This window comes from Spinacia oleracea, chromosome 1 (assembly GCF_020520425.1).
Source record: "Spinacia oleracea cultivar Varoflay chromosome 1, BTI_SOV_V1, whole genome shotgun sequence".
Classification (NCBI taxonomy): Eukaryota; Viridiplantae; Streptophyta; class Magnoliopsida; order Caryophyllales; family Amaranthaceae; genus Spinacia; species Spinacia oleracea.
Genome location: NC_079487.1, coordinates 9,795,141 through 9,816,115, shown reverse-complemented (window position 1 = coordinate 9,816,115; position 20,975 = coordinate 9,795,141). Strand labels below are relative to the sequence as shown.

At 37.9% G+C, this 20,975-nt stretch overlaps 1 protein-coding gene across 6 annotated transcripts; it reads right to left on the bottom strand.

Moving 5' to 3' along the window:
* Positions 1 to 3,483: 3,483 nt before the first annotated feature.
* LOC110787849 (uncharacterized) lies at positions 3,484 to 19,299 on the bottom strand. Of its 6 annotated transcripts, XM_056835003.1 has the most exons (13): positions 19,016 to 19,298; positions 17,299 to 17,360; positions 14,000 to 14,062; positions 13,154 to 13,347; positions 9,070 to 9,331; positions 7,685 to 8,068; positions 7,301 to 7,567; positions 6,850 to 7,202; positions 6,592 to 6,762; positions 6,389 to 6,502; positions 5,097 to 5,166; positions 3,826 to 3,933; positions 3,484 to 3,719 (listed from the first exon to the last, which is right to left on the bottom strand). In XM_056835003.1, exons 5-13 carry the CDS (start codon positions 9,136 to 9,138, stop codon positions 3,633 to 3,635), a joined length of 1,623 nt encoding a protein of 540 aa, XP_056690981.1. In that variant the 5' UTR covers positions 9,139 to 9,331; positions 13,154 to 13,347; positions 14,000 to 14,062; positions 17,299 to 17,360; positions 19,016 to 19,298; the 3' UTR covers positions 3,484 to 3,632. The 6 variants fall into 6 exon arrangements, 5 of the variants coding, with proteins under 5 accessions (XP_056690981.1, XP_056690983.1, XP_021848182.2 ...); XM_056835005.1 differs by lacking the exon at positions 14,000 to 14,062 and having other exon boundaries at positions 19,016 to 19,299; XM_021992490.2 differs by lacking the exon at positions 13,154 to 13,347 and having other exon boundaries at positions 19,016 to 19,296.
* Positions 19,300 to 20,975: the final 1,676 nt, after the last annotated feature.

Sequence of the window (20,975 nt, the reverse complement as noted above, 5' to 3'; positions counted from 1 at the left end):
TATAAAAGCAGTTATTGGGCGTACTATTAATCAAAGTGAGTGTTCATAGATTGCAAGAATGGATTGTCCTCCTATCTTTGATAGGATATGGTGTTGTTGTATAACAAAGCCTCTCAGAGATTTAGACACTGTAAAATGCATGGTCGTGTTCAGAATGGTTAAGGCTTAACCTTCTGTAAAAGTTTAACAGTTGAGCTTTGTAATCCGAGAAACACTTCTGGACCTAATAAGGATGGCTTGGATCTTACCTTATGTTCAGTAAGTAACACTAAGTGACAAAGGAATGTGAATGCACACTTGTCTGAATGACAAGTGGGAGACTGAAGGAAATATGTCCTTCACCCAAGGTGCATTAAGTCTAATACCAAGGTTCAGATTAATTGCGAACAATTAATTCAGTGAGATCAAGTGATCGGAACAGCTAGCTGGAGCAATGCTTCCGATCAGTGAGTTGTAATGAATATTAAGCTCACGGCTTACTCTTGACTGAACCTACAAGGTCACACCAATGACACGTAACAGATCACCAGATTAAATGTATCGAAAATTCATTTAATAGCTTTTCGGGAATTAGTTTTGGAAAACGTATTATACGATACGACCTTGCATCGGAATCGTATATCGTATCGCGAATATTCGTAAGCTAGGCGAAACGAATAAATCGTATCGTACGACGGTGATTCGTCGTATACGAAACAATAAATAATATCCGGAACAATATTAAGTCGCGAATACGAAGAGCGGCCCACGAGCCGAGTGCGCGAGGCACTCAAGGCCCATGGGCGCTCGGCACGCAAGCAAAGCAAACACGGCAGCGCTGGCCCATGGCCGAGAAACTGCGCATGTGTGCGCGCGGGCCAAGGCAACAACACAGCAGCAGCTGCGCGCGGCCCACGGCCAAGCACGCTGAGTTTTGTGTTGTGTGGGCTTGTTGGCCAGTCGTGGCCCTTGTGGCTTGGCTGGTTAGCAAGGTTATTCTAATAACCTTCTAACCCATTTTTTCCATAACACAATTCAGTCATACATCAAACCCTAAAGGAGGAGAGAGGAACCCTAATTCTCTCTTAGCCTCCATGGATGTGTTCTTCCCAAAAGAACAAACTCTTGATTGATTGTCTGAGCTACGGTTATCAAGACAGATCTGATCATGTCGGTGAACGAAGTAGAGCAACGACAAGTGGAGTTCTATGTTCGTGTTCGTTGACAGATTACTAGGGAAAATACGCTTCGAATGTAAGTTTGCTTAATCTGTGCTTTATACATGTTTCCTGGCTTTGGGGATTGTTTCCGCACATGTTATTATGTTTAACTGTATTCCCCTACAACTGGTCCAACCCCAGATGTAACAGTTTCCATTCCTTTCTCTTAACAACACAGCCGCACAACTCCTTTCTCTCTCTCCTCTTCTTTCCCTCTCTATCTCCTACTCTACTGTTTTGGTTCGAATATCTAACGTCTCTTCGATGGTGCTCTTCTTTTTCTTCTTCTTAGGTAATGGTTGCAGCCTCCTTCTATATCTGTGATCCGATTTCTCGTTATCTCTGTGGTTCGTATTTCCTCCGTCGTCTCTTTGCTAACTCCTTCCCGTCGTCGTCGAATTTTATTTTGTTGAGCATGTAATTGGTTAAATTTATATTTTAACTTTTCAGAATTCAATTGTTTTGTGAGTTGTCGGAAATTTGAAATTATTGATTATAAATTGGTAATCCAAATATTGGCTGGCTGATTGATTGGTGATTATTTGGGAAAATTCATTTTGATGTAAACTACTGATTACAATTGGAAAAATGAAATTAGTGATAATTAAAAATTAGTAGTCTGATTAGTGTTCTGTTCTAAGTTGGGTGTTTTAGATGATGCAGATTATTCATTAGTCTCGAATTCTGTTGTTGATGCTTGCTTCCTGTACTTCTACCTTGCTGGTTCTCTTGATGTTTGTCTGCTTTGCCTATGAATTCTGAAGTTCTTCTGTTAATTTCAGAGGGTTGTTCTATCTCAGGCTTTCAGATAGTCATATTTTAGCTTTTAAAGCCAGGTTGTAATAGTTGTAGCTTGTTTTTTGCTTCAAGAACTCTAGACATCTTCTCGCTTGATTTTAATATTTTGTTATAACTGATGGTCTTTTATTTTTATGGTATAATGATTTTAGTTGTACGAAGTACATATAGATGTATCATACACTGCATAAGAGATTCCTTCTCTTATTACTCACCAAACAACAAGGGAAACATACATAAGCGATTCCTTTCCTAGGATATTGATAAGGCGTTTTTTCCGTCGTTGAAAGATCAACACCTCAATCAAACAAAATTTATAAAACACCTAACTAACCGGCTATATTGACTATAGCGGCAAGTATAAGGATCGTCCCATAGGAATGGATATTGTTTGACTATTCAATATATGCGTTCACAAGCTAGTTCGAATCAAATTTGAGTTTTTGAATTAAACTAATCAAAGCTAGAAAAGCAAACAAATAAAGAAACTCTAGAGATTTCGGGAATCGGCAATGGAAATCGAATCAAAGAAATAACAAGGACAAGACATTCATGAATATGCAACGACATAGCACATAGGGGAATGAAACCAAATGACGTGCTCGCCACCTCTCGGATGGAGCACGCGAAGCAACCTAGCTTATGGAAGAGCTTTCGCCTAATCCTAAACTAGATAAGCTTGCATATAACAGAAACTATCATTCACTTGCACAAAATAGGCTCACAATGTCTTGCTAAACCTAAATCATACATTCCAATCAAATCCCAATCAAATTGCATTCGCGACTACTCACTACTACAAAAACACCTTTTGGAGTCGCCTCTTAACCACCTATAGAGTCGCTTCATGGGCGACTCCACAGGGGGCGATTCTATAGGTACCCCCTTTATGTGTCGCCTATGACCCGACACTGTAGGTCAGTTTATGTGTCGCCTCTTATGTTAGAGGCGACTCCGAAGAGGAAATTCTATGGATTTTTAATTACTTTTCTTAGTCGCCTAATTCGTTTTAGGCGACGTGTATGGTGTCCTATCGTGTCGCCTACTTGGTTTGAGGCGATTCAAAGGGACTATAAGGTGTCGCCTCCTTAAGTTGAGGCGATTCAAATGTACTCTATGGTGTCGCCTATTTATTTAGAGTCGACCCATATGGTACTCTTTAGAGTCGCCTATTTTGTGAGGCGATTTATATGATACTCTATGGTGTCGCCTCCATAGTTCGAGGGGATGTATATGATACTCTACGGTGTCGCCTCCTTTATTGGAGGCGATGTATGATACTCTATAGTGTCCCCTACTTCGTTTGAAGTGATGTATATGGTACCCTATGGTGTCGCCTGTTTTTTAAGAGGCGATGTATATAGTAATTTACGGTGTTTCCTGTATACATGAGAAGCGACGAAGAAAATGGACGTCGACAATGTTGTAGATGCGCCACATTTTTTTCTAAATGGCCACATTCAAACCGATCGAAATTAAATGACGTAAATAAAAATTCAAACCACTGCAATATAATCTCAAAAATTGATAAAAGTCATACAAAATACTTTAATTTGTATTTTTACATATTAGAAAATCCTGGACACGAATTTGAGATGTTTATGTCAACTTAGTGTCAAACGGAAAATTAATTAACTATAAACAATTATCAATGAAAAATCTACACCATCTTTCACGAACATCATCGATAATTTCTTGAGTATATGCCTCCAGAGTGAAATGCTACATACAAAAACCAAATGCATAGATATATTAGAATCGATGCAAGTACACTCAAACAATTAACCAAGTGCAAATTTAAGGATAAAAAATTTGATACGTTAATTACCTTTTGAAAATCACGTTCCTTTTTCAATACAAGCGATACTGTTTGATCCATATACTTCATGACATAATAGCCGGACTCAACTAGCCCAACTTGTTGAGAACGAGGACACTTCACCACATATATAAGATAAAAATGATGTCAACACATAAATAAATAAGGTGTTTATTCTCACAGCAAAAAATATAATATAAACTAAGATAAGTCAAAATAAGTCAAATATAACATGGCTCGGCTAGCTGTCGCCTCTACTAATATTTACAAATTCTACACCTACCCACAAACCCCCATGAATGATATTAAGCCCATTCCTTCCCAGATTTGCCTAATGTCATAAAATTAATATGACCTAGAATGCTAGAATCAATCCATCCTGCCATGTCATAAAATATACGGACTAGTACTACACCTGTTTCAATTTTGGCAATAGATTTGCACAACCAAGTGCAATTAATTCATGCATATCCCCAACTTCCCCCTATCAAGAGTACTACTCGTACTAAATACTTACAAACAAAGGAACATTTAGGGAAAGGTTTCAGAGAAAACAAATGATAAAAGAAATGAACAAACACGACTGACAACTCAAAACCACTGGAGTAAAAACCTTCCTACATTATTCTATAAGCAAGTTGCACCCAAATTTAATTACTACGGAGTAATAATTGATTCATGTTTTAATTAATTAATTAACATAATAATTGCTTCAAATTAAATTAAACAACTGACATGAAACAGAGTACGCAGCAACAACAGCAGCAACATCTTTCTTTCCTATTAATAGCAACAAGAATCTAGTCAAGACTACAATGCTTGCATCAATTATCAATTATGTACTACTTGTACTTGTTACGTATACAAACAATCTGACATTTCAATTTTGTCTCCGCATGAAACACCTTCGTGATTGTGTTTAATGGATAACAATTCCATATTAACCGCTGCGGGTTAAAATGAAAATCTTATGGATACGGGGAAACAAGGTCGGGGTTTTACGGGTTTAACTTGTTTGTAGCTAGCTTAGATGCAATAATTTCACTATCTACAGACTCGAAAGGATCCTTGTACGTCTTAATCAACTACGGAGTAGTAACTTTTGCAATTAGTAATATACCAAACCACCTAGTGCACCAATGTCCATAGAAGAGAAAGGTACAAATACAGATTGTCGAAAAATATCAATAAGCAAACACCAGAGAACCACATTTCATTGTTTCTGAAATAGTTTCCTAGCATAGTGATAGTACAGAGCACCCATTTAAATAAAAATTTACCTTAACCACCTTCCACGTTAGCTTCATTTTCCGAGATCCTTTGTCCATGTTCATTAAAGTCCTATATGCGCTAAAAATCAAAGGAAAAAAATCCACATAATTTAATGTTGCTTCTGTTCATAATGTTAAAGGGGAAAGCCATAATATCTAGGGAACAAGCACAAAGATTGCCAAGGGAACATGCAAATATTCAGTTTGTGAAACTTGATTCACAATGAAATTATGGTTTCTTTAGCTAAATCGAGCTTATGTGTTCAAGCTGAGAAGAGGTTGGATGAAATGGTACAAGCCTTAGAACATTTTCAGCTCCCATAGAAACTACAACACAGCCCAAACTATTTTCCAACTGCAAAATCAGCCAATCCTTTATGTAACTTGCAGACATTGACAAACAAAATGAAGCTACAGAGTGCAAAAGGAGCTAAGAACCACAATAACTGTGAGATTAATTCTATCATAGATGTTAATCATGTTATACTTGATTAGTGGAGCAGAAAGAAAAAAGAAACTATTCTTGTGCCGTTTCTGTCATCTGGATATTTGGTCCTTACTCCTTGTGCTGAGACCTCTTTGATTCTGGTGTTTGCTATGGTTATTCTATACTCATTTTACCTTCTGTTTGCTAGTTTCTGCTACAGTCTACTTTTGCAGCAGATCGAGCTGATAATTCTATACTCATTTTAGCTTATGTTTCTGCCACATTCTACTCTTGCAGCACCTCGAGCTGATAATTTCTACTACCCTCCAGATTGGGACCCAAGTCTGGTAACTATTGTGAACTATATAAATGCCAATCTACTACACATTTTTTGTTAAAATAAGTGCACTACGAATGAAAGCTTAAGGAAGTGATAAGCTAATAAGCACGAACCGCATCACATTGAGGCATGACATGGAAAAAAACATCACATACAATACAAAAGCTATTTGCAAAAAGCCAGAACTAAAACTGCAGAAGTAAAAGAATTTAAGTTAAAAACCAAAAAATAAAACATATATAATTGCAGTTAAGTAGTTGATGAGTTCCAGCCGCAAATGTAAAACTTTAGATAAATGATCAGATATCCAACATAGTCAAGGCCATCTACAATTATACATTTACACAAATGCTACAATGCAGCCAGTAAAGCAGAAATTCAAACTTGAATCTTCAAATTAACAACCGAAAGTAATGGGTTCGATGAATGGCTTATAGTTGCAGATTGAATCTCGAAGATATGTCGGTAGTGAAGAGTAAGAAAGAGGAGAGAGAAAGAGAGAAGTGTGTGAGGTAAGGAAGCTAGAGTACTTACACAGACAAGGAGCCTTTGGTATGCAAATTCTCTAACGACCCATCAGCCATGGAATCAAAGAAAAAGGCTTCCCCTCTTTCAAGGCAAATCACAACCAACATCCAATGATATTTACTGCATAAACAAGGAAGATATTAGTTTTAAAGGAAAAAAATGGACTGATTTAAAGCATCATAATCAATAAGTAGTATAAATGTTCTTACTCTTGACGGATCGGGGCAAGTATATATTTCTTCGTACTTTGCTTGGTAATTGAATGATTCACATATTTTGTGTGGATACTGGGACGAAGTTTAACCAGCCCTAGCTTATGCGGACAAAAAAATCCAACTTCTTCTTGGAGCTTATTTTTCGTGATCTCGTTTTGCAAAAACCTTAACCAAAATCAACAAGTATTAGTTAACCTGTACTAATCATATCTAGCTAAAGTTCAACAAACTTTAGAGATCACATTTTTTTACCTTATCCAGATATCCACACAAGATGTACGTATGTATTCCATGTTCAGTAATTTCTTAAGATCATCACCAAACACGTAAGCAGTAAAAGAAACTTTATCAGGATAGTATAAGATATCCTCTTCGAAATCAACATCAACGCTGAAATCAACATCTCGATTCTTATACAAGTTGTATAATTGCTTGAAGCTATTTGGCAATGCTAAAAACATGTCCTTGCCAATAAGGAAGGGGGCGAGTTCTTCTTCATTATCATTAAAACGAGATTCAACAGCTGAACCAGCGTCAACTAGTTTCTTACCCTCCATTAGATTATTTCTAATCTTCTTTGGTGGTGGTGGTTGATCGATCAAGTTCTATACATATTTTTATGAAAAAAATCAAGATTAGTGTCAATCAAAATCAATAAGTGTTAATTGATAAGCTAAAATCAATAAGTATTAATTAATGTCACCTCAATGGATAATCTGACTTGTGAACGAGGCCACTGAGCCCAACTTCCTTTTATCTCACCAAGGGACTCGTGCCCAAAAAAAGGCAAGGGTAGAGGTGTATTCTCTTCACCTTCAACAACATATAGGATTTTCACCTTGACATGATCTTCAAGTAAAGGAACACCATGAACAAGCTCCCCTGGTACGCTTTTCAACAATGTACCTGTTGCCACAACTCGATTTCCAAAGCTTTCTTCAAGTACTAATATATCACAAGGAATTGGCTTCTGTAAATTAAAAAAAATACATGAACAAGGTTGACACAAATAACCTAGTTGCTTGCAATACTCTTACTTTCTTGCAAAAACAGTACGAAAAACAAATGATGGTAGGGAGATAAGAACCTTAGAGCCATTCGCGAAAGGATCGGGATCAATAGACTGACAACTACTACGAGTGGGAACATTCATATTAACCTCCAAATCTTTAGGTACTTGTATACCACAAGATTTCAAGATATCAAGGGTAACCACTCTCATTTCAGCCCTTGTCTGCTCCCTTACTTGTTCAGTGAGGAAATTTGCAATTTCTTCCACTTGTTTAATTGTAAGCATACCCTCTGTTTGATTACAACGCCTCTTTCTTTTAAAAACTGATGTAAGCGTTGCTTTTCCGCCCACTCCCCTTACATGGCCTCCATGATCAGGATTTCCAAGCGCTTCAGTTAAAATGTCATGGCTTCCATGAGAAACAAACTCCCCTGATTTTTCCTTTTCCCTTAGCTCATTCTGTTTGCAAACGGAACAATATAATCAGACAAAAGATTTTAATAAAGTGAATTATGTAATCTATGAATTCACTAACTAAACACTTAATAACTTCAGTTGATTTGAATAAAGGAATCCTGTAAATGAATTGGGTTTGGGGAAAGTTTAAACGTTCAAGGAGTCTTAACTTAGATTAGCTAATGTTTGTGAAATTTTATTGGAATATTACAGGGCAACAGATCAGTCAGGCAGATCAGTTAGTGCAGATCAGACAGATGAGTCAGTGCATATCAAACAGACGAGTCAGCAACATCTACAGATCATTCAGGTCAGTCAGTGCAGATTAGTGCTGCCAGTGCAGATCAGTGGAAATCAGTCAAGAGGTTAGTGAAGATGAGAGCAAAATAGTTCAGATCAGATAGCATATCAGTGCAAAACAGTGCAGATCAGATAACAGATAAGTGCTTCCATTGCAGATCAAATAGAAGATCAGTGCTTCCAGTGCAGATCAAATAGAAGATCAGTGCTTCCAGTGCAGATCAGTGCTGCCAGTGCAGATCAGTGCAAATCAGTCAAGATATCTCTATTTATTCAATATATTCCTCGCTTCTTCCCGCCTAACGGCTTAATCTTTTGGTTATTCCATAAGGGAAAAAGGACCTATGTGGACCAAATGTGAAGATGAACCCAAAAAAAAAAGGCAACAATGACCATTTATAAGTAGTTGGATTAGAATATTGCAAGATATCCGTAACTTGGTCAGTTGGTCTTATGCGTACTCAGCTTCTACCTAAAAGCCTCAAATTTTGGTTAATGGATCATGCTAGAGTTGTTTAATGCATATTGGTCGTTTCACCCCATATAGGAAAAATGGCACTAATTATTGTTGGTGCATGTACTTCAATTTCTCAAGTATGAAGTAGCTCAGATAACAGCAGCAGGAAATGCAGATCAAATAGCAACAAATTAGTTAACAGAATAGACTAAGAAATTATAAAGAGAAATATGAAAAGGATACTTACGAGCTTCTCTACAACCAATTTCGTTTTCTCATTAGGGATATTCCCGTTCTTGTCCTTTCTTCCATCCATCCACCTTTCATAACGAGGTCTTGGAGTTACTACAGGTGTTTAACCTGATTCAACACCCTTTGAAGAAGATGCACCAGACAACATGGCCTTTTTCAGTTGCTCTTGGACAAACCGTTCTTCTAGTTTTCCATATCCACCGCGACCCAAGTGATGGGGATACAAATTCTTGGCTTGGTTAGCTCGATTTCTTTCACTGGTAACATGCCAAAAGAAATAAAATTTCCAGCATAAGTATTTCAGTTAAAAAGAAGAATCGTGCAAAAAGGTTCGAGGTTCACAAGGTGTGTGTTTTTGTGTGTGTAAAGTCAGTGCCAGTCCCATATGTTTCTCCAGAAGAGCATGTTCTCATTGGTCACATTTGTCCTAAACCATATGGCATGTATCGTTGTTTTGTTAGAAAAGATTCACACTAATCATTAATGAGTCAATTAACTTATGATTTGGGACAGATTTCCAATATTATATACTCCGTTTTAAAAGTATTCATTAAGATTCATGAATGCACTGTAAAACTGGAAGAAATGCAAATATCAGTCCCAACCTATCCATGGACAAAGGATCTTTGCCACAACCTAGCCGTGGACTAAACTGCTCATTCTCAAAACTAACAGCACCTATCTCAGCAACAGAAGATAAGTCTTTACAGAACAATGAATTATCATGAATGGCCCACATAGCTGGTTAGTAAAACACATTATGAATCACATAAACATTTGCAGCAATTAATCAAGGGCACCAATAATCTACAAATTATTCAGTCCTTATTAATTCTAATCAAGTTGTTTTAACCTTAAGGATTTGTAGACCTAATCAAGAGTTTATGACTAAAAGAGCTCCCACTTAAACCAATAAATTCATATGCTTTACTAATTTTAAACATAAAAATGTATTTCTAGTCTAACCGGAAACATACAAATTTAATTAAAATTTAAAGCTCATATAAATTTATAATTGAATCCACAAAGTTTAATTTAATTTCAGTCGTATTTAAATTAATTCATGATTTTAATTTTAGTAAAATAATTAGAATAAATAAAATTTATTATAATTACAATATTCAAAATTAAAATCCAAGAAAATAATTTAAATTATTAATTTTAAAATTAATTAAAATTACGTAAACTGAAAATTTCAAATTAAAATTTCAAAACGATCTAATCGCAACGCAACAATCCCACGCAACGCACGCCCATGGGCCACACGCACACAGCCATCGCTGGCCATGTGCGTGCAGCCCATGCGTTGCGTCGCATCGCTGCTGCTCACAATCGCAAGGCATCAATCGAACACACGAGCTGGTGCTCACTGCGCGCGCCAGCGCTCGATGCACGCGAGCCATCGCTCGCTGCGCTCGCTTGCCAGCGCTCGATCCATGCGAGCCATCGCTCGCTGCGCGCCTGCCTTTCCCGCATGCGAGCTTGCGCTCATCGCACGAGGCACCAGTATGCGAGCTGGCGCTCGCTGCGCGCGAGCCATCGACGCTTTGCGTAGCGCTCGTGGCACGCGAGCTTGCGCTCGCTGCGCGCGAGGCAGTGCGCGCTGTGGCGCAGCACGCTTGCTGCCCACACGCGACTGCTCGTGCCTTGCTCTCGCCCCTGCCCACACGCCCATTGCTCACAGCCCACGACACAAGGCAGGGCTGCTGCCTTGTGCTCGTGCACCATGCCCTTGCTCGCTGCATTCGTACCGCATGGGCGACGAGCTCCCTTGCTCGTCGTCGCATGCCCGCACTATACAACACCCCTTAAGGGTAACACGTAGCGTCCATTGCTTTGTGCGTGCAAGTTATATGAGCGAGTCGCATAAAAAATTAAAATTTATATTCAAAATTAATGACAAATTAATAAATAATATTAATTCCATAATTTTAGGGCGAAAAATCGAAAATTTATTATTTAATTGATTTCCGATTAACATGGATTCAAGTCTAGGTCATAAAAATTTAAATTTAACATAAATTTACAATTTTTATGGTGGTTTTTAATCATAGGTTTCTAATTAAATTATAACTAATTATGAAAATCAAATTAATTCTAAATTATTTCAATTTTCAACAAATTAATCATAATTACAAATTAGATTGCATAATTAACAAGGCTAGGCATTCAAACTTGTTAAACATATACAATAGGACAATCAAAAATTCAAGATTTATCAACAAGAATCGCAAATATTTAATCTAACATCTTAAATTTACGAAATTTTGCATTCGAAAAACTAAAACCTCCGAAAAGTCATAGTTAGACTTCGAATTTGAGAATTCTGGGTTCGGCCGAAAAATACTGTTTTTGTCAAAATTTTAGAATGCCTTTTACATGCGGAATTGACACAAAAATCACTCGATTTGGATGAGTAACGAAGAAACTGCCGAAAAACTGCGTACGTATAATTAAATAAACGCAATTTGCAATTAATTAACAATTACGAAAATTAATCACCCCTTTTTAATTCTTGCAAATTTGTAATATTTAACCATGTTTATGCAATTTAGATTATGAAAATAATAAGAGGATCGTGATACCACTGTTAGGTTATGATTCATATGACAAAACATAAATCATGCGGAAAAACCATAAATCCAGGAAAGCATATTATTTACACATAATCATTTAGCATAGTTTAGATGCATACACTTTGTTGCGTGCCTTCCCTAGCTGCGCCCGAACCGAACAAGAACAAATCTTTAGGACTCCAAATGTCGTCCCTCCGTAGATAGTCCACAGCACGTCCGGATCCGCCTTAAGCTTGACCAACTAGGATCGCCCTTAAGGTACTTAGAATTTTCGGCTATTGTAGGCAATTGTATGACTGAATTTTTGCTCTCAAAAATCACTTTGAATACTTGAATTGTCTCTATAAATTATGACCCTAGACACCTATTTATAGAGGTATGGAAAAGGAACTGGAATCCTATTAGGATACGAATTAATTAAACTAGAATCCTAATAGAATTCTTATTTAATTAATTCATCCTTTTAGGTTTAGGAATTTAATCATATGTCGAAACCTGATAGCTTTAGGATTCGTATAGCACACAAACACACACACGCACGCACAGCAGCCCACGAGGGGCTCCATGCGCGCGCGCGCAGCCCGCGAGCTCGCAGCCCATTGCCACGAGGCCCACACGCTGCAGCAGCGTTGGCGCGCACTGGGCCTGCCTTGCGGTGGGCCTGGCGCAGCCTTGGCTGGTGCGTTGTGGCGCGCTGGCTTGCTGGGCGATGGCCCGGCTTCGTGCTGGGCCTTCGTCTGGCAGGCCTCGTCCGATGCTAATTCGTACGATACGCTTCCGATTAATTTCCCGATTCCGGAATTCATTTCCGATACGAACAATATTTAATATTTCCGATTCCGGAATTAATTTCCGTTTCGAACAAATATTTAATATTTCCGTTTCCGGAATTATTTTCCGATTCCGATAATATTTCCGATTCTGACAATATTTCCGTTTCCGGCAATATTTCCGATTCCGGCAATATTTCCATTTCCGATAATATTTTCCGATACGTACCATGTTTCCGTTTCCGGCAACATCTATGACTTGGATAATATTTATATTTCCGATACGATCCATATTTCCGTTTCCGGCAATATCATCGTTTCCGGAGTATTCATTTCTTGCCTTGTGACGATCTCAGCTCCCACTGAAACCAAGATCCGTCGATTCCGAATATCCATGGATGGAGTATTTAATGCCATTAAATACTTGATCCGTTTACGTACTATTTGTGTGACCCTACGGGTTCAGTCAAGAGTAAGCTGTGGATTAATATCATTAATTCCACTTGAACTGAAGCGGCCTCTAGCTAGGAATTCAGCTCACTTGATCTCACTGAATTATTAACTTGTTAATTAATACTGAACCGCATTTATTAGACTTAACATAGAATGCATACTTGGACCAAGGGCATTATTTCCTTCAAATCTTTCCTTTATTTCCTCATCAACCATGCTCCAGTGTGTAATGTGAATCTTGACCTTTGAAAGAGTAATTGACCCAGTAAAGGCTATGTACCTATTCATGAATTCTCCAATATCAGAACCATCGTCACTCCACTGAAGAGCATAGGGTCCATCATCATCTTCCATGATATACTTCGTTGTTGTAGGCCCTCTCCTTTTCTGACTTGCGTTTTTCTTCGTCTTATCCTGTGTATCCCCCTGAGAAGGAGGATGATCTTCTCCGAAAGCCATAAAAATTAATAATTCCTAACAAAGAATTGGTTTATGGTGAGTCACAGTACAATTCAAATATTAAAATGAAATAGGAAAATAAATAACCATAATATTTTTTGGTAAATATGAAAAATTATTAATCAAAAGCGCTTTCAAATTTGTACAAGCTCAAACTGCCACTTAGGCCTGCAACAAGCTGCAAGCTTAAAAAAATAAAGCTAGCCTAAAAGCTATTCAAAATAACAGAAAACTAAACACAAAAAATAAGCTAGTTAAGTCAACCGAGGTAAACGAAATTAGCTGAAGCTGCCCTAATAGCCTTCAATTCACCGGCATCCACTTAGGCAGAAGCCCAAAACCCAACAGCAGCTACATAAATATAACTGAACCAGATCAGAATACAACATTTATAGGCAGATGGAAGTTCAAATTTCAAGCATTATTCTAATAAACATGTAATGTAGTTTAAATTTCATGCTAGGATCTATGATTTCACTGATAAATGGTAACTAACATAATTAACTCTGAGTAATAAGACATTAAGGCATAGTCTATACGTGTAAGATATGATAATCAAACCTCGGGAGCTGGCCTAAACACAAGCAGTAGGCAAGAATGCAAAAAGAGAAGAATATAAGCACTCATATTGCTCATGTTCATCAAGGAAAAGACAAAGGAATCTTACCTCTTAGAAATCAGTCCTTTACACGGGTACTAAGATGAATCCAAAGAAGAAGAAAAAGAGTACCTGAAATGACAGATGTAACATGTTTGTTAATATACGATCAAGGTAATAGACACATGTAATATACATATAACATGTCTTGAACACATAAGTACCTATCTAGATTTCATTTCAGTGTATCCCATTCACCTTCATTATGATCATCACGCAAATAATGTCCAGTTAAGTCGTCTACACTAACTGGTGTATTTTGATACATTGCAAAAGTAGGAATCTCATCAACTTCATTAAATTCTGTCTCGTTAGGCACAAGGTCAGCAACCGCAACACCATGTCTCTTTCCTTGAATAACTACCGACCATGATTTTTCAGATGGATCGCTCATGTAAAATACTTGTTTTGCCTGTGATGCCATTATGAATGGCTCATCATGGTGACCTAATTTACCAAAATTTACTGATGTATATCCTAAATCATCTGTTTTAACCCCTTTGCCTATTTCCATCCACTTGCAATGAAACACAGAAACTCTAAACTCACTGAAATCAAGTTCGAATATGTCTTCGATTACTCCGTAGTATGACATCTTTGCATGTCGTGGTCTATTGTCCTTGGCACTCGCAAAATGCAGACCGGACGCTTCCAAAGAAACACCGTTGTTCTGCATGGTACTAGTACTATCCTTTCTCTTGGTGTAGAAGCAATACCCATTTATATCATACCCCTCATAGGATATAACGTTAGCGTTTGGGCCGAATGCTAACATATTATTGACATCAGTGACATCATGTGGTGCATGTCGTAACTGGTCAGTCACCTTCTTTTGAAACCACATAATGAATGTGCGGTTGTGTTCACAGGATTTTCCAATCTGATAGTCTCCATATGATCTTCCAAATAAGGATGCACCTCCACACTTTGTTGTAATATGTATAAGTACGCTTGATCTAGTTTTTCAGGGCTAAGGGTGATGACTCGACGCCCAATTGTGCCCTTTCCTTGTGTTCTATCTTCATCATGGCGAGGCGTAGGGAGCCCAACCATTTCAAGCTCTGCCAAATGCTCGGTACAATATCCGAGGACCTCATCACTCAAGTAACCCTCAATTATGCTACCTTCAGGTCGGGATCGATTCCTCACATAGCCTTTTAGATCACCCATATTGCGCTCAAATGGATACATGTACCGAAGGTAAACTGGGCCACATAATTTAACTTCTCTCACCAAATGAACTACTAGATGCACCATAATGTCGAAAAAAGAAGGCGGAAAATACATCTCAAGTTCACATAAAGTGACAACTACTTGTGCTTGCAATGAATCCAACTTCCCAGGATCAATTACTCTTGAGCATAAAGCTTTGAAAAACAAACACAAACGGATTATGGCGTGTCTTACTTTCTTTGGCAAAATAGACCTGATTGCAATCGGCAAAATCTCTTGCATTAAAGTGTGACAGTCATGGGATTTCAAGCCTATTAATTTCAAGTCTTTCATCGAAACAAGCCTCTGGATATTGGAGGAATACCCGTGAGGAACCTTCACGCCATGTAAGGACCGACGTAAGACCCTTTTCTCCTTTTTAGATAAAGTGTAACAAGCTGGAGGTAAATAATCGCGTTTTCCCTTCTTTACAGCTTCCAACTCCGGTCGAATTCCCAATTTAACCATGTCATCCCTTGCATTTTTTCCATCCTTTGTTTTACCTGGTATGTTTAGAAGCGTGCCAATAAGACTATCAAATACGTTCTTCTCAACATGCATCACGTCAATACAATGTCTTACATCCAACTGTTCCCAGTATGGAAGGCTCCAAAATATAGACATCTTTTTGTAACAAGCTTGGCCAGTCGTAGCTTTGTATGGTTTTCCAAATACACAATTGATGTCCTTAATCTGTTCATAGACTTGCTTCCCTGTTAGAGGAATAGGGGCAGATCTATGCTCAGGTTTTCCATCAAATGCCTTTCGAAGTTTGCTTAGGCCCTGATATCAACAATGACAACATAATGTACTTGCGCTTCATGGTTAGCCAAGGTGGCAAGTTGTATATCACGAGCGAAACAGGCCATGTGCTATGTTGGCTACTCATGTTACCGAACGGGTTGATCCCATCTGTACATAAGCCTAACCTCAAATTCCTTGATTCACGACCAAATTCCTTGAATTGATCATCAATATGTTTCCACTGTGGGGCATCGGCTACATGTCGAATCATTTCATCTTTTGTGCGCTTGTCAGCATGCCAAAATTTTCAGCATCTTTGGCATTAGCAAACAAGCGTTTCAATCTCGGAACTATAGGCAGGTACCATAGTACCTTGGCAGCTTCATTGGTAGCATCACCATTGTCGCTCACCTTATATCGAGATTCCCCACATCTTGGACATTCTTGTAAGTCATTGTATTCTTTTCGATACAACACACAGTCATTAGGGCAAGCGTGTATCCTCTCTGCATCCAAACCCATCGAACACAACATTTTTTTAGTATGGTATGTAGAACTTGCAAGCTCATTATTATCGGGGAACATGTCTTTTAGTTTTGCCAGCAACTTTGTAAAACTTTTATCAGTCCACCCACCTTCCGCTTTTATCTGGAACAGACTCAGCACACTAGATAATTTAGTATACTTGGTGCAACCCTCATACAGAGGTTTTTCGGCATCACTCAAAAAACTATCAAGAACATGCGACCCCTCTTCTAAATTATCCTCCGTATCATGCACAAAATCATCTAACTCATCATTTTCATAAGAAAAATGATCGTTACTTAGATTCTCTACAGGATCCTCATAGTTATTGTTTGTCCTACCTGAAACCCCTTCACCATGCCATATCCATTCGGTATAATTCTTAGAAAACCCATTCCAAAATATATGATCTCGTAATTGACTTTCTGTACACACCGTAGTAATATTGCCACAATTCCTACAAGGGCAACATATTTTACCCCCCTCCTTTTTGTGTTTCAATGCAAATTGAATAAATTCCTCAACCCCTTGATGAAAGTCAGGCGTAGTACGTTTTCGTGAAATCTAACTTCTGTCCATCTCTAACCAAATACATATCTCACATATATCAGCTCCATACTTATTTCACAAAAAATAATTCATACATACAAAATGCATGACTTTTAGTTTATTGGTCCTTATTACTCCAATCATGAACATATATATGAGATGTGGATATTAAATTTTATTTTAATAAAATGATATTTAAAATAACACAACTTGTAAAATAACCACCAACATCAAAAGAGAAGAAATAAAAGGAGAAGAGAAAATAAAAGAAACTTTACCAGATTAGGCTGCCAACAACGAATAATTCACTCTTGCCACTATGGTATGGAATTGCACTCTTCTGAGAATCCCAATAGTAAGATTTCAACCAATTGAGTGTTTGGATATGTGAATACAAGCATATGCAAAATAGACACTGCATCAGATTATGTAAAGATTGACAGTCATATGCAAAATAGACAATGCATCAGATTCTGTAAAGTTTATGATAAAAATCCAGAGTATCAAATAAACAAAATAATTTCAGACACCAAATCTACACTGGCAGCTTTTGGCCGTTCCATGGGGATAAATGCAACCAGTTCTGTGGAAAATAACAAGCAAAAGAAACAAATAAAACAAATTGAGATGAATCCATTTGTTTTACTGATCATGCCTGGATATAGATATTCAACTATTCAAGATGTTAAGCAATCAGTTTTGAGTTTGACAGTAGAAATCTGAGTCCAAGTATATATTTGTAGATTGATTTATGTTGAAAATATAGCATTTGGATAATTGAGAGTCTGAAGTCTGAAGTTTTCCTGGAAACAGATTGCAGATTGCTGCTAATTGGGAATCCCTGTGTGTGCGTATTGTAAATTACCAAATTCTGTTGCAATGAGTGTAGATGGGCGAGTAATGAGTACTGAGTAGTGCGACACCGTCTTCGCTGCTCAGCCTTGCAAGAGAGAGATATAGGTTCCAAATCCCACCAAGTGCTCCTCACAATTTTTGTAGTTGATTTTGAAAATTAGGAAATATGGATATGAATTTGACTGTATTCTACCCTTTACTTTATAAAATGGGACCAAGTAGTGCAGTGCAGTGCAATGTTGGTAGCCTGAAGAAAGATAAGATATATGGATACAAGCTGCAAAAAAACAAGTGTATTGCTGCCACCTCAAAATTGCCAGATGGTCCGGTCCGGTCCTTAAAGGTTGAAAACCAGCAACATCGTATTCAATAGTTTCCGGTTTAACAAACTTTGCTATACCCATATCTCCCAGTTTAACCGTTCCTGAGTTTCCATTAACAAAGATGTTTGTTAACTTAACATCACAGTGCATAATTGGCGGATTACAAGTGTGCAGATAATTCAACCCATTTTGAATCTGTCTACACCAATTCTTGATTGTCGTATAATCTACAACAGCATTATTCATCGTGTAGTTCCACAAATTCTCAGAAGAAAATATCTCAGTAATCATGTGACTGATCTTTTCATGATAATCAATCCAAGAATGGTAGCATTTCACAATATTCTCATCATCTAAAGACTTCAACAGACAAACTTCTACACACAAATCATTAAGAGTTCCTTCAGATTCTGATGTGTCGCCTGTTATCACGATCCTACTCCAAGCAATTTCTATACCCTTAACTTGATCAAACCCCTTGTATACACTTTTCCAAGCGCCTACCCCTAACCTCTTGTTGTACCTTACGTATCTCCGTATAGGATCTCTCTCCACAACTGCTAAATTACTACTCCAAGACATTACTAACACCAAAACAGAACCAGAAAAAGATTTGGGATGATTAGTGTTGGTTTTATTTGATGATTTCTACTAGAGTATACTGCCATTACCATGTACACAATATAGCAACCCCTCAACTCTCATTAATCCATTCAAAATTCAAAGTTTTCAGCAACAAATCATAAATTGACAATCCTAGAAAACTAAACCAAATTACTAAATCAAATTACAAATAGAGAAGAGGAAGAGGACGAACCGAAGACGATTTTGGAAGGGTTTGCCGACGACTTCGTGCGGTGCCGATTGTGTCGGAAAGTTTTGTAGCAATTTCGTCCCCAATTTGTTGATGGAGGTCGGGCTTCAATTTCCGGAGTATCGTTGGTGGAGGTTTTCGCTGATGGAGGTTGGGTTTGGAGTATTTCGTGGGTGGAGGTCGACTGGAGGTTTTCGCTGATAGAAAGATTTAGGTTGATGGAGGGTTTTTATGAGGGAACGTTTTCTAACTTAGAATTAGTTTAGGTGTAGGACTTTTTTTTTGAGGGAAAGTTTTTTGTTTTAAGTATTTTTAATATTATTTTTTTAAGTAGGCGCTCAATAGTTTCTTTGAGGCGGGAACATGATAAAAAACTTAATTTATATCTAACAAGTCGCCTACAAATGGAAGGGGACACATAAGGTTAACTCTATAGTGTCGCCTATAATATAAGAGGCGACACGCAAACTATATGCGTCCCCTGCAACATGTAAGGCGACACGTAAAGTATACGCATCCCACTTTATGGGGGAGGGGACTCGTAAATGTTTACTTTTCGAGTCGCCTACTCAATAAAAGGCGGCTCGAAAAGCTTCTGTGTCGCCTAATAAGTTGCAGGCGACACGTAAACCTTTGATTTGATTTTTTATTTTGATTTATGGAGCCTTATGAGTCGCCTGCTCTATAACAAGGGACTCTGAAAGCTTATGTGTCGCCTATTTGTTTGAGGCGACTCGAAAAGTCCGACTCCATAAGGTGTTTTTGTTGTAGTGACTACTCAAATAGTCTTGGAAATCCTATCACTAAATCACATTTAATCACAAAATCAATCATGAATTTTCCCTAAAATTCCCCAAATTCAATGCCAAGGCTTCATCCCTAACCTCTAGACTAAACTACTCAATTAGCATGATTAACATAAACATTAATCCTAATCACGAAACTAATTGAATTAAAGAAGCTAATTAAATCATAAAAAATCAGAAAATTCAAACCACAAAAATTGGGGAAAAACTAAGAACATTCAAAATTTGAAACTAATTCTAGAATTCAAGCATGAAATCAAAGCATGAATGAAATTAATGAAGCAATTAAAGAATTAAAGAAAAAATCAAAAGGAAAAGTAGAATTATACCTTGAATTGAAGAATTTGCATCAAACTTTGAAGAACAAAATGAAGAACAAAACTTAAAGCAAAGAGGAAAGAAATCTGAAAATTAAAGATTGAATTGAATTTAGAATCAAGAATTTGAGGCTAAGAATCCTTAATCCTATTCTCTAATCAAAGCCCTAAACTAATTCTAGAGGGATAATCCTAAGCTAATCGTAAGAAAAATGAACATTACGTAATGAAAAGCCTAATGAAAGCCTCCTTCACAATGCTGTGATTTTCGATCTTTATAGTAGCAGCCCCGCAAAGCCGTGCGACCACACGAGGAAGGCTGTGCGATCGCACCAACAAAGGCTGAGTTCCTACCTTGATTTAACCAATTCGTGCGCACACACGAGAACTACTGTGTGCTCGCACAGAAGCAGATCGATCGCATTGGCAAGCTGTGCGCCCGTACTGACTGCAGGGGCTGTTCTGCTGCGCGCTACTGCTGCGTGTTCTGCTTGGCTGTTGCTGCGACTGCTTTGCTTCTCATGTGGCTGTGTGTACATGCTGATCTACTACATGTTCTGCTCAGGTTGGTGTTGTGATGTGTAGCTGCAACAAAGCTTTAATCAAGGTACTCAAGGTGAGCACAAAGCTGCTGTAGTGGCTGATTGGTTCGTGTGCCATGCTAAGCTATTGCTACTGTTGTTCTGCTCGAGCTATTGCTGCGAGTGCACAGCTACTGTAGCTGCTATTGTGCTTGTTGCTGCTGTTAACATTGAGCTACAAGGCTTCCCTAAAGGCAGTACAAAGGAGCTCGTCGCTGCACATTAGAAACTACATATAGCATGTTAGAAAATCGCAACA

Coding starts and splice junctions, on each gene's coding strand:
- LOC110787849 (XM_056835005.1), bottom strand. CDS start 9,138: ATGGATGGAAGAAAGGACAAGAACGGGAATATCCCTAATGAGAAAACG. Junction 7,203..7,300: donor AAGTCAGATTATCCATTGAG/GTGACATTAATT, acceptor AAATATGTATAG/AACTTGATCGATCAACCACC. Junction 3,934..5,096: donor TAACGTGGAAGGTGGTTAAG/GTAAATTTTTAT, acceptor TATGTGGTGAAG/TGTCCTCGTTCTCAACAAGT.